We start from the raw sequence: 12,730 nt of genomic DNA on the forward strand, positions 1-12,730 counted from the left end.
TCTGTCCTGTGCTTCTCCTGACCTCACTCGTCCCACCTACTTGGATCTCATTCCTTTAGCCTGAGTCCTGGTTCCATGATTACTATCACCTTGTCACTAATGACTCCATTTTCCCTTTGCTCTGTAGTACGTGGGCCAAGTGTCTGAGAATGAGGCCAATGCCGTTATCACCACCCTCAAAGTAACTGACAACGATGCCCCCCATACCCCAGCGTGGGAGGCCGTGTACACCATAATCAATGATCCTGAACAACAGTTTGTTGTCATCACGGACCCCACAACCAATGATGGCATTCTGAAAACAGCCAAGGTTTGTATGGTGCTTGGTGACTGATGTGCTAGCATCCGGGCCTCTCTCGTCTTATAATGTCTTCTCAGTGTGTCAGCACCGGCAGGGGAAGGGTAGAGTCTGAGGATGGTCCTGACCTTCTGAGGCTTGTAGGAACTCTCTTGGCCTTTTTGCTGGCTTGTTAGAAGTGAAGTAAGTGTGGCTCTTTAGAAGACTGTCCTAAAGCCTGAAGCTAGGCAGTGATTCTCAACCTGTGGGTCGAGACCTTTTGAGGGCTGAACGACCCTTTCACAGGGGTCGCCTAAGATCAACAGTAGCAAAATTAGAGTTATGAAGTAATTTTATGGTTGGGGGTCACCACACCATGAAGAACTGTATTAAAGGGTCACAGCACTGGGAAGGTGAGACCCACTGGGGGAGGAAGACAACGGCTCAGTGGGTAAGAGCACTTGTACTGTAGCGAACTTAGGTTTGGTACCCAGCACTTACAACCGCCTGTAAATCTTTGGAAAATGTCCCAAAGAATGTCTAAAGTAAACGTGAGTGTGACTTACTGATGAATTTAGAAAAGTTAATAGATGCCTAGAGTGCTTACAGCTTTTTTTTTTTTTTTAAGATTTATTTATTTATTTATGTATACAGCATGTTCGCCTGCAGGCCAGAAGAGGGCACCAGATCTCATTATAGATGGTTGTGAGCCACCATGTGGTTGCTGGGAATTGAACTCAGGTCCTCTGGAAGAGCAGTCAGTGCTCTCAACCTCTGAGCCACCTCTCCAGCCTGTGTTTACAGCTTTAATGCCCTCTTCAGAAAGTGAGCAACGGCGTTTGAGAACTACTGTCAATCAAAAGTGGTAGTTGAAATTAAACTCTTTTTTGGTTTTTGGAGACAGGGCTTCACTGTATAACCCTGGCTGTTCTAGAACTTGCTCTGTAGACCAGGCTGGCCTCGAACTCACAGATCCGCCTGCCTCTGCTGGGGTTAAAAGCATATACCACCACCACCCAGCCACCCCCCCCCAATTTTTTTTTCTTAATCATTTTTTAAAAAAGCTTATTTATGTGTTCTATGGCAATCATGGTTGAACACATTGGGCAGGTGCGTCACCCCTGAGCCATACAGCCAACCCTTGGTGTTTTAGTTTTAACTTCTTCTCTTCCCCCATCTTGTTCTCTAGGGCTTGGATTTTGAGGCCAAGCAGCAGTACATTCTACATGTGACAGTGGCCAATGTGGCCCCCTTTGAGGGGACTCTTGTCCCTTCCACGGCCACAGTCACTGTGGATGTGCTAGATCTGAATGAAGCCCCCATCTTTGTGCCTGCCGAGAAGAGAGTGGAGGTGCCTGAAGACTTCGGTGTGGGTCAGGAAATCACATCCTATACTGCCCGGGAGCCGGACATATTCATGGAACAGAAGATTACGTAAGTGGGACCAATGGCTAGTATTGAGTGGGCATTGGTATAGATTTACACTTTTGTTTTTCAAGGCAGGGTTTCACTGTGGAACTCACTCTGTAGACCAGGCTGGCCTTGAACTCAGAGATCTGCTTACCTCTGATTCTGAGTGCTGGGGTTAAAAGCGTGTGCTACCACTGCCTAGCTATTTTGTTGTTGTTTACACATATAACTTAAATAAGTACAAATGTAGTCATTTGTCATGTAATAATACATTCTGAGAAATATGTCCCTGACGAGTTTGACCATTGTGGGAACATTGTGTAGTTTTTGAAACAAATTAAGATGGCTGCAGTTTCACTGAAGAATCACCTCTATGTGCACAGCCAATGGGAAGGAAGGTCAAATTGGCAGGCTTGTACCTTTACCCATTTAACACCCCACCCTCAGCCCCCACCAAAGGACCGCAGTTCAGTTCTCAGCACCCACACAGGGGCTGACAACCGTCTGTATGTAACTGTAGTTCCTGGGGAACTGCTATCTCTTTTGACCTCTTACACTATGTGGTACCCGTACACACACTAGGGCACACTCACATACACACCAAGTGTGTGTGTGTGTGTGTGTGTGTGTGTGTGTGTGTAACAAGTGAAGAGAGCCCGTGACCTCGGTTCCATCCTGTTTGCTGCCCCCTCTCTAAGCCAGAGCTTGTGCCCTCAGGTATCGGATTTGGAGGGACACGGCCAACTGGCTGGAGATTAACCCAGAGACCGGTGCCATTTCCACTCGGGCCGAGATGGACAGAGAAAACTCGGAGCACGTGAAGAACAGCACCTATACAGCCCTCATCATTGCCACAGATGACGGTACGGACACCGTGTGGCCCGATCCGATCCCTGGGCTCCATCACTCTCCAGCCTGCTTGCCTCCTTTGCCTCTGCCTTTCTTTTGGAGTCCTGATTTCATTCCTTTTCTTTTATCCATCAAAGAATACTTGGTAACAAAATTCCAAGGTTTAGGTCCAGTAGCGTTTCCTTTTCTCTTGTCCCTCTGCACTCAAAACTCACTCCTTCCTGCTGGAACCTGGGTTTGTATCCCAGATTCATGGCTGTGAACATATTATTACTTAATTTTTGTTGTTGTTTGAGACAGGGTCTCCTTGTGCAGCTCTTGGAAACTTACTCTTTAGGCCAGGCTGGCCTCGAACTCAGAGATTCACCTGCCTCTGCCTCCTGAGTGCTGGGGTAAAAGGTGTGGGCCCCCACTGCTTTACTTTACCACAGCCACCAACATTACTTAATTCTTATAACCTTATTTTATTTTTGAGACGTGGTTTTACTGTAACCCTGACTAGTTTTGAATTCACTGTGGACTCACATGTAGCCCAGAAGGCCTCAAATTTGAGGTGACTCTCCCTTGCCTCATTCTGTGAAATTCTAAGATTCCAAGCAAGCACCAGGTATGACAGCTACCTCCCTACCCCTGTTCCATCTTGGAGGGCAGGTGAGAGAGGAAGTTGAGACCACCTAACTTCAGGTTGTAGACGTCACTACCACTCACATCCCATTGGCTCAAGTGTAGCTGTACCAAATTGCTGGGCAACCTCGAAGCCTCCTGCTCTTAACTGGGTGACTATGAGCCCAGTGAATGCTTGGGAGACAGTGGAGATGGTGGGTAGGATGAGCAATGAGTATCCATGGCTGAAAAGATGGAGAATGGAGATATTAGAAGGAAGCTGGCATTTCTGTCCGTAGTTCTTGATCCGATTTTACCTGTCGAGTGTCCTGGGCTTGGTGATTGCACACCTTTAATTCTTCACTCAGGAGGCAGAGGCAGGTGAATCTTTTGAGTTCCAGGCCAGCCTGGTCTACAGAGTGAGTTTCAGGGTAGTCAGAGCTGTAACACAGAGAAACTCTGTCTCAAAAACAAGATTCTAAGCAAGTACTATTACACTTATCTTTTTAAAAAAATCTCCTGGAGTCAGGCTTCTATAGGAGGCTGAGGCAGGGGGATTGTAATTCCAAAGGCTACATAGTAAGGCCTTGTCTTGAAAACAAACAACAGCAAAAACAGTAAACCCCCAAACTTAAATGGATTAATAATGTTGTATCAGGAAGAAGAGAGCTGCCTTTGATATGAGGAACAACCCAGTCGTTGTACACAAAATCCGATGAGCTTGTGGTGGACAAGTGGTGGGACAGAGGCCGTGTGGGTAGTGAGGAACCTGCTGAGGGGTCGCAGACACGCTAAGACAAAATTTGGCCTGCTGGAAGGTGATAATGTCCCTGAGCTGTGACGGCTTTTCTGTTTTCTCCTAGGTTCGCCAATTGCCACCGGCACGGGGACTCTTCTGTTGGTCCTATCGGACGTCAATGACAACGCTCCCATCCCAGAACCTCGAAACATGCAGTTCTGCCAGAGGAACCCACAGCCCCATGTCATCAACATCATCGATCCAGACCTTCCCCCTAACACATCCCCCTTCACCGCTGAACTAACCCACGGGGCCAGCGTCAACTGGACCATCGAGTACAATGACCCAGGTGTGAAGTCCAGCGCCATTTCCAGAGCCCCTCTGCCTGCCTGGCTTCTGCCTTCCCACTTCAGGATCTCCCTTCTAGCTCCAGATGCACCCACCTCTCTCTCCCTTCCCTTACGCCGGGTCCTTCTGCAGTCCCTGTATGCTCCTTTTTCTCTGAGATGCTGCTCAGTACTGCGAACCCCAAACCCTTCCTTCACCCGGGACTGCGTGCCTTTGGTTCCCTACACATTTGGGTCCGCTGAGCTTTGTGTTCTGTCCTTCCCCTGCTCTCATCGTTTTCTTTGTGTTCCTCTCCCCAGCCCAAGAATCTCTCCTTTTGAAGCCAAAAAAGGCCTTAGAATTGGGAGACTACAAAATCAGTCTCAAGCTCATGGATAACCAGAACAAAGACCAGGTGACCACGCTGGACATCGTTGTGTGTGACTGTGAAGGGACTGTCAACAACTGCATGAGGGCGGGTTACGTGGAAGCAGGATTGCAAGTTCCTGCCATCCTAGGGATTCTTGGAGGGATCCTGGCTTTGCTGAGTAAGTGCAGCAGGCAGGTGCCTCAGCCTGCGATCTCTAAGACTGGGAAGGGTCATTTCCTAGGAAGAGCTTTTGTTAGGGTACAGATTAAACTGGTCATGAGGTGAAATGGGACCCAGGATCCTTCTGTTTTTTTTTTTTTTTTTTTTTTTTTTTTTGTGCATCCCAAGATTGAGTACATGCAAGTCACCTATGCCCCTCGGTAAAGTGAGACTTCAGACCCAGGGTGCCTGGTGAGGATCCTCAGAGGCTGCATTTTGAATCAGTTTCTGAGTGCTGCTGAGGTTGCAGGACCACATGTGTGGCAACAAGGCCTCGGCACACTCATTGTTCTCATTAGCACAGTCAAGGCTGGCAGATACCCCTTACCCCGCTCCATCTTGGAGGGCAGGTGAGAGAGGAAGTTGAGACCACCTAACTTCAGGTTGTAGACGTCACTACCACTCACATCCCATTGCTCAAGTGCAGCCATACCAAATTGCTGGGCAACCTCGAAGCTCCTGCTCTTAACTGGGTGACTATGAGCCCAGTGAATGCTTGGGAGACAGTGGAGATGGTGGGTAGGATGAGCAATGAGTATCCATGGCTGAAAAGATGGAGAATGGAGATATTAGAAGGAAGCTGGCATTTCTGTCCGTAGTCCTTGATCCGATTTTACCTGTCGAGTGTCCTGGGCTTGGTGCTGATGCCCCGAGGGTTTCTATGATCAATGCTTTTTGTTCTTGTTTTTCCTGAAGCTATACTTAACCTCTCCCCCCCCCCCCAGTAGATAATAGTTTATTAGACTTGGCTAAAGTTGGGAAGACTCTCCTATTAGTCATTTAAAGCAGAGGTTCTGCTAGGAGCCGGATGGCCAACCTGTTTCTTGTTTGTGTGTGTTGTGTTTTGAGAGGGGGTCTCATCTGTGGTCTGTAGCATGAATCTTAAAAGTTCTTATTAATAAAATCAAACCCGAGGCCAGTTATTGAGGTCAATGCTGGTAGATCAGAGAGACAGAACAAGCCACAGCTATCTCACCTTGCCAGTTCCTCAGCTGGTCCTGTTTCCTCAGACTGGAGGCCTCTGAGTCCTCATCCAGAATGAATCTCAGCTGAACTGTGTTGCTCCAAAGCCTGAAAGCTTAGCCAGCCACATGCTTAACCAGCCAAATGCTTCTAGTTTCTGGTCCTCAAACCTTATATACTTTTCTGCTTTCTTCCATCACTCCCTGGGATTAAAGGCTCACTTCCTGGGATTAAAGGCGTGTGTCACCATGCTTGGCTTTTTCCAATGTGGCCTTGAACTCACAGAGATCCAGAGGGATTTCTGTCTCTGGAATGCTAGGATTAAAGGTGTGTGCTATCACTGCCTAACTAGTGGCTTTTCTGTTCTCTGACCCCAGATAAGTTTATTAAGGTACACAATATTTTGGGGAACACAATACCACCACAGTAGTCCAGGCTGGCCTGGAACTTACTGTGTAGCCCAGGCTGGACTTGAGGAAGTCCTCCTTCAAGTATCTACCCATCTGCCACTCTCCTGGAGTTGCAAGGCTGTGGTGCCCGTGACAGTTGCTTCCTCTGGTCTTCCTTGCCTGATGCTCATCACTCTCCCCCCACTTCCTCTGTCTCCAGTTCTGATCCTGCTGCTCTTACTGTTTCTACGGAGGAGAACCGTGGTCAAAGAGCCCCTGCTGCCCCCAGACGACGACACCCGGGACAATGTGTATTACTATGATGAAGAAGGAGGTGGAGAAGAGGACCAGGTGGGTTTTAAAGATGCAAAAACCTTTTCAGTCTGATTGGAGGTGCCAGACACTGCTGTTTCAGTGAATCGTCCTCACAGTACTGCTCTGGAGCACAGAACCCTATGATCTCAGTGGTACACAAAACATCAGGTGTCTTCCCAGACACCCTTGTGTTCTCTGGAGCATTGGTTGATTACACTGAAGCTCACAACATCTGTGAATCTGAGGACTCAGCTAATCTAGGCAGAGTTTGGCTGAAAGACCCTAAGCTGCACCCTGTGTCCAGGTCTCCTGCACGGAAACCTAATCTGGGGTCCAGTAGGCCATCATCACGTGCTGTCTTGATACCTGAAGCCCCTCACATGACAGAGCCCATTTTTAACAGGCAGGGTACTACCTGAATTAGCTGTAGTGGGGGAGGACTGAGTAAAATCTGCCAAGTAATAACTCAATCGTCATGTCCTGTGAAATGAATAAGACACAACAGTTTGCATTTATGGAATCCCCACGCTCTCTCTTTTCTGTCATTGTGAGTCAGGAGACTTCTAATGTGGAAAGTGCCATTTCATATGCTTTGGGGCACGTGTTGGTAAATCCACACAGGGTAGGGGTAGTTTGGCTTTGTCCTGTAACACAGTCTGATTCCACGAAGTAAACAAGCCCCGCCTATGCGCCTGCTTCCTTTTCACTGGTTGGCATATTTCTGCCCTTCTCCCTAGGACTTCGATTTGAGCCAGTTGCACAGGGGCCTGGATGCCCGACCTGAAGTGACTCGGAATGATGTGGCTCCTACCCTCCTGAGGCCCCAGTACCGTCCCCGCCCAGCCAATCCGGATGAAATCGGGAACTTCATCGACGAAGTAAGTAGGCAAAGCTGTGCGCCAAGGCACAGTGCATCTGTTAACTCAGGATCCCAGGAGAAAAACATTCCACCAAGGAGAACCTTTGAGTTCTTGCCTTTTGGTGTCTGCTTGTCCAGATCCTTGAGACAACCAAGATCTACTTGCAAAGCTTTAGTAGACCTAGAAGGAGTTACCAAGTAGACTTAGTTTGGCTTTATGAATGGCTTCCCTGCATTCATTACAGCTATTTGGTATCGTGTCTTGGGGAGCCTGGGGCAATAGCTCAACAGGTTGGTAAGGCATCTTCTGAGCAAGCCTGAATTTGGATCTAAGGCACCAACATAAATGCTAAGTGAGCATGGTGGCCTCCTTTTATTCTGGGGTCCAGATTAGATCATCTCAAACCAGCAAGCTGTAGGTTCAGTTGAGAAACCTTGTCTCAGGGAGTACAGTGAAGAACAGTTGAAGATGACTCCTGATTATGATGATGTCCTGATGAAGACCTTGGGCCTTAACATGCACATGTGCTCACACATGTAAACACAAATACATGACATGTATACTATGCACAAAATGTATCCCAGTTTACCTAAGGCCCATGAAAACAGCATCCATCATGTAACATACCCATACATTATGTGCGTGTCAGAAACATGTTCCTCTCTGATCAAAAAGCTTAAGCAGACAGTAGGAGGTGCACTTTGTGCATGGGGAAGGCTGGGCCCAGCAGTCTAGTCTGCTGTGTATATAACACATAACTCTTCTACCTTCCTGCTCCATTATCTTAGGTACTTTTCTGTGGCTGTGCTGAGACACCATGACCAAGGCAACTTACAGAAGAAAGAGTCTAATGTGGGGCTCCAGAGGGTTGGACTCCATAATTAATCATGGCAGGGAGCGTGGCAGCAGGCGTGCATGCATGCATGGCTGGAGCAGTAGCTGAGGGCTTACATTTTGATCCACAAGCAGGAGACAGAGACAGAGACAGAAAGAGAGAGAGAGAGAGAGATGAAAGAGCTAATGGGAAATGGCTGGTCTTTTAAAAACCCAAAGCCTGTTCTCAGTGACACACCGCCTCTGACAAGGCCACACCTCCTAATCCTTCCAAATAGTTCTAACTGGGGACCAAGTGTTCAAAGCCTATGTAACCCTGGCTGGCTCTGTACTCCCTATGTAGACCAGCCTGGCCTTGAACTACGTAGCAGAGCATCTTAGTGCTTCTATTGCTGTAAAGAGACACTTTTTTTTTTTTTTTTAGTTTTTCGAGACAGGGTTTCTCTGCGTAGCTTTGCGCCTTTCCTGGAGCTCACTTGGTAGCCCAGGCTAGCCTCGAACTCACAGAGATCCGCCTGGCTCTGCCTCCCAAGTGCTGGGATTAAAGGCGTGCGCCGCCGCCGCCGCCGCCGCCGCCCCCGCCGCCGCCGCCGCCGCCACCCGGCAAGAGACACTTTTTTTTTTTTCCTTTCCCTGAGACAAGGTTTCTCTGTGTGCCCCTGGCTGACCTGGAACTCACTCAGGCTGGCCTAGCACTCATAGAGATCCGCCTGCCTCTGCCTCCTGAGTGCTGAGATTAAAGGCATGAATCACCATTCCCACTCCAAGGCAACTCTTTTTTTTTTTTTTTAAAGCTTTATTTATTTATTACGTATACAGTGCTGTGTCTGCATGGCCAGAAGAGAGCACCAGATCTCATTACAGATGGTTGTGAGCCAGCATGTGGTTGCTGGGAATTGAACTCAGAACCTCTGGAAGAACAGCCAGTGCTCTTAACCTCTGAGCCATCTCTCCAGCCCCCCCAAGGCAACTCTTAAAAGGGAAAACATAAATAGGGCTAGGTTATAGTTCAGAGCTTTAGTACATTATCTTCATGGCGGGTGGCATGCGGGCAGACATGGTGCTGGAGAAGGAGCTGAGAATTCTACATCTGATGTGCAGAAGGTAGCAAAAGGAGTCTGTGTCCCACAGTGGGCATAGCTGGAGCCTAAGAGACCTTAAAGTCTGCTCTCTACAGTGACACACTTCCTCCAACAAGGCTACACCAGCTTAATAGTGCCGATTCCTGGGGACCTATGGGGACCATTTTCATCCAAAGTACCTCGCAGAGGATGACTGTAAATTACTGATCCTTCACCTTTCAGAGTTAACATTTAACAATGATAGTTTGGCATCCATCTTCTGAGGACCTTCAGGTTGAACTGCTATCTATGTAAACAGTCTGACCACTGTCGTTGGTTTTAGCATCTGTCCATCCTGATTGGAGGTATGGGATCCTTGCTCCGGTTTCTGGGGACCCCATCCTGGCAGGCAGCTGCCCATCTCTCCCTGCTGACACATAACTTACCAACCTGAGTTAGCGAAAAAGCATCCTGTGGCTTGTCCATCTGTGTTGATGTGTATGCCTGCCCCTTGAGGGGGGTCCTACTCCCTGTTGCCTTTTCATGTTTGGGGCGTTGCTTACCTCGGATGCAGAGTAACAGATTTGTTGCTCTTCCCTTTAGAATCTGAAGGCGGCCGACAGCGACCCCACAGCGCCCCCGTACGACTCTCTGTTGGTGTTTGACTATGAGGGGAGTGGTTCCGAGGCGGCTAGCCTGAGCTCGCTTAACTCCTCCGAGTCGGATCAGGACCAGGACTACGACTATCTGAACGAGTGGGGCAATCGTTTCAAGAAGTTGGCTGACATGTACGGTGGCGGCGAGGACGACTAGAGCGCAGAGAGGAGCCCCCGGGGGGGGGGGGTGGAGCCGCGGGAGATGCGGGATGATGTTGCCAGTGGCCTTTCAGCTCCTTCCCCGAGAGACTGATCCGAGATGCAGTTAGTGTAGTGGTCACACGCTACCGATGCACTGGATGTTAGGGAGGTTTTCATTTGTTCTTGAAATCGGTTTTTCATTTTTATAGTGCTGGGATTTGATTGAACTCCGCCACTGAGTTACAGGCCCACCCTCTCCCTTTTTTTTTTTTTAACCACACACACACCCCACCCCGCCCCGCCCCCTCCCCCACCCCGCGCGTGCGCCCCTTCCATGGATGGGGATGAATCTGTGACTTTACAGTGTGAGGCAAAGCACTCCCGTCACTGAGCGATTGCCCCAGCTCAAATTTCTTATTTCAAAATGATAGTTGGAGCCTCAGAAGGGTCAGCCAGCGCTGGCAGGTTTCCTTTTAAGAGGCAGGGGAGGGAGTCTGCCCTATTTCTGTTTCGTTGTGTATAGAAAATGGTTTGGTTTTGTTTTTGAGCTAGGGATCTAGGCTAGTGTTCTGCCCCAGAGTTACCACCCCAAGCTCTTCACCCCACACTAAAAATTTTAAATTGTATGCTTCCCCACAAGTACCACATCTGTGTTCTGTGTTCTAATACCCACTTATGCTCCTGAATTCTGTTGCCCTGCCCACGTGCAGACATGACTGGGTCCTTTTATAGTGACAGCCAGGTAACTTGGTATGGGTGTGACTGAACTTGATACTGTGTGTTTCAAAGACCTGCATCGTTTTCCTGCCTCACCTCCAGAGTACTTACTTGAAATGGGCATTCTTTGTTCGGGGTCCCTGTTTCTTAGGTGAAAGCCCTAGTAGGACATGTCGCTTTGGTCCTCTATGGGGAGCTTTGACCGGAACACATAGGAGGGTTTTCAGGCACCACTTGGTTCTTATGTTTCCTTCACGCCAACATAAAAGAGTGATGGACTCTGAGAGTCAGACCAGTGCCCAGAGTGCCGCAGCCCAAGACGGAGGAGAGCGAATGGGAGAGCCTGACCTGGGGGCAAGTGTGTCACTGAGCCTGGCCAGCTAGCACACTGGTGGTGAGCATGCACAGGTGGCGTGGCCTCTTTCTCAGGAAACTTCTGGAAGAATAGAGGGATCTCACCATGTGTTTCCTCACTGGAATCCTTGTCCATGCATTCCCGAAGCCCAGGAGACATGCCCTTCCAATGCCTGCTTTTGATGGTAGCCACAGAAAATGCTGACTGATTGGACCAAGGTTGCCCAATTCTAAGTATGCATAGAAAACTGAGATTATTAGAAATTGTGCATTTTCTCATAGAAGCAGAAAGAAAACTGTTCTAATGGGAGGAAGTGGGTGAGGGCCTTGATTTGACTCTTTTCTTTTAAGTCAAAATGCAAATCTCAGCTTTGTGATAACCACTGGCAAGAATTTCATTGAAAGTGCTTTACTCTCAGCTATTTTTGGAAGAAAACAATGACTTCAATCAACTGTGAGAACTGTTGATTTCTCCGTAGTTTAAATGTCTGGTGTAGTCGGTGTAGAGAGTCACTTGTATGTAGTTTGAGTGTACATGTGTGTGGGTGCTGATAATTTTGTATTTTGTGGGGAGTGGAAAGGTAAATAGTTGAAACTGTTCTAAGATACATTTTTATAAATTTTATTAAAGAGTTTTGTTAAACTGTTGTGACGCTCCATTGATTTGACTCTACTAGAATTCCAAGTGAGACAAAAACACAAAGGAGGTGAGCTCAGAATCCCAGCACTGATTCTGAGTTCAAGGCCAGCCTGGTCTACAGAGCAAGCTACACACAGAGAAACCCTGTCTCGAAAAACCAAAAAAAAAAAAGCATGGAGACAGGAGCTTCCAGATGAAATAACTTCTCCATGCGTTCAGTCTTTCTGCTTGGGGAGGAAATGCATTCACGGGGTCACAGCTCAGAGCCCCCCCATGTGACATGTGGGGAGACCAGAAAGTTCCGAAGTCAATGGGACAGAAGTGAACTCAGTTTCAGCACTGCCAGTGAACGCTGTCCGACAGTGAAAGCTGCGTTTCTGCACGGAGGACTGTGGCCTCCTCCCCCGAGAGACATTTATCATTTTTCTCCTGCTCTCCTCCCATTCCATGACTTAGAGATCGAACCTAGGGCCTTGCACATGCTGAACAAGGGCTCAACCATTCAGTCGTGCCCCTGGCTTCTCTGGCCTTTTTACTCTTGTAAATTCTTTGTATCGTTTTTAGTTTCTTTAAAAAGTGTGTGTGTGTGTGAATATGTGTGAATGAATGCTGGTGCCCATGGAGACCAGAGGTTTCAGATCCTCTACATACATATACAGGTGATTGTGTGCCAGCCTCTCTGTGTGCTGGGAACCAAAATTGAGTCCTGTAAGAGCAGTATCCCTTTTTTCTTTTAAATGTATGTTTTTTGTTTGTTGGTTTGGTTTGGTTTTGGTTTTTCGAGACAGAGTTTTGTTGTGTAGCTTTGGAGCCTGTCCTGGAACTCACTCTGTAGACCAGAATGGCCTCCAATTCACAAAGATCCGCCCACCTCTGCCTCCCAAGGGCTGGGATTAAGGGCCGGCGCCGCCACCGCCTGGTGTTAAATGTATTGTGGTACTGGAAATTGAATCTGCAGTTACAGGCCTGTGTCACTAGATGCAGCTGACATTTCACGTTAATTTCT

At 48.2% G+C, this 12,730-nt stretch overlaps 1 protein-coding gene across 1 annotated transcript in view; it reads left to right on the forward strand.

Annotated features, from left to right (window-relative positions):
* The window catches only part of LOC114683440 (cadherin-1), a 73,019-nt gene extending 61,287 nt beyond the window's left edge, over positions 1–11,732 (forward strand). Inside the window, exons 9-16 of the mRNA XM_028857747.2 lie at positions 128–310; positions 1,467–1,711; positions 2,405–2,550; positions 4,003–4,227; positions 4,526–4,753; positions 6,367–6,497; positions 7,199–7,339; positions 9,820–11,732. Coding sequence (XP_028713580.1) covers positions 128–310; positions 1,467–1,711; positions 2,405–2,550; positions 4,003–4,227; positions 4,526–4,753; positions 6,367–6,497; positions 7,199–7,339; positions 9,820–10,029 — 1,509 coding nt within the window. The 3' untranslated portion in view covers positions 10,030–11,732. The remainder of the gene's footprint in view (positions 1–127; positions 311–1,466; positions 1,712–2,404; positions 2,551–4,002; positions 4,228–4,525; positions 4,754–6,366; positions 6,498–7,198; positions 7,340–9,819) is intronic.
* Positions 11,733–12,730: the final 998 nt, after the last annotated feature.

The sequence above is a fragment of the Peromyscus leucopus genome, chromosome 5 (assembly GCF_004664715.2).
Source record: "Peromyscus leucopus breed LL Stock chromosome 5, UCI_PerLeu_2.1, whole genome shotgun sequence".
Classification (NCBI taxonomy): Eukaryota; Metazoa; Chordata; class Mammalia; order Rodentia; family Cricetidae; genus Peromyscus; species Peromyscus leucopus.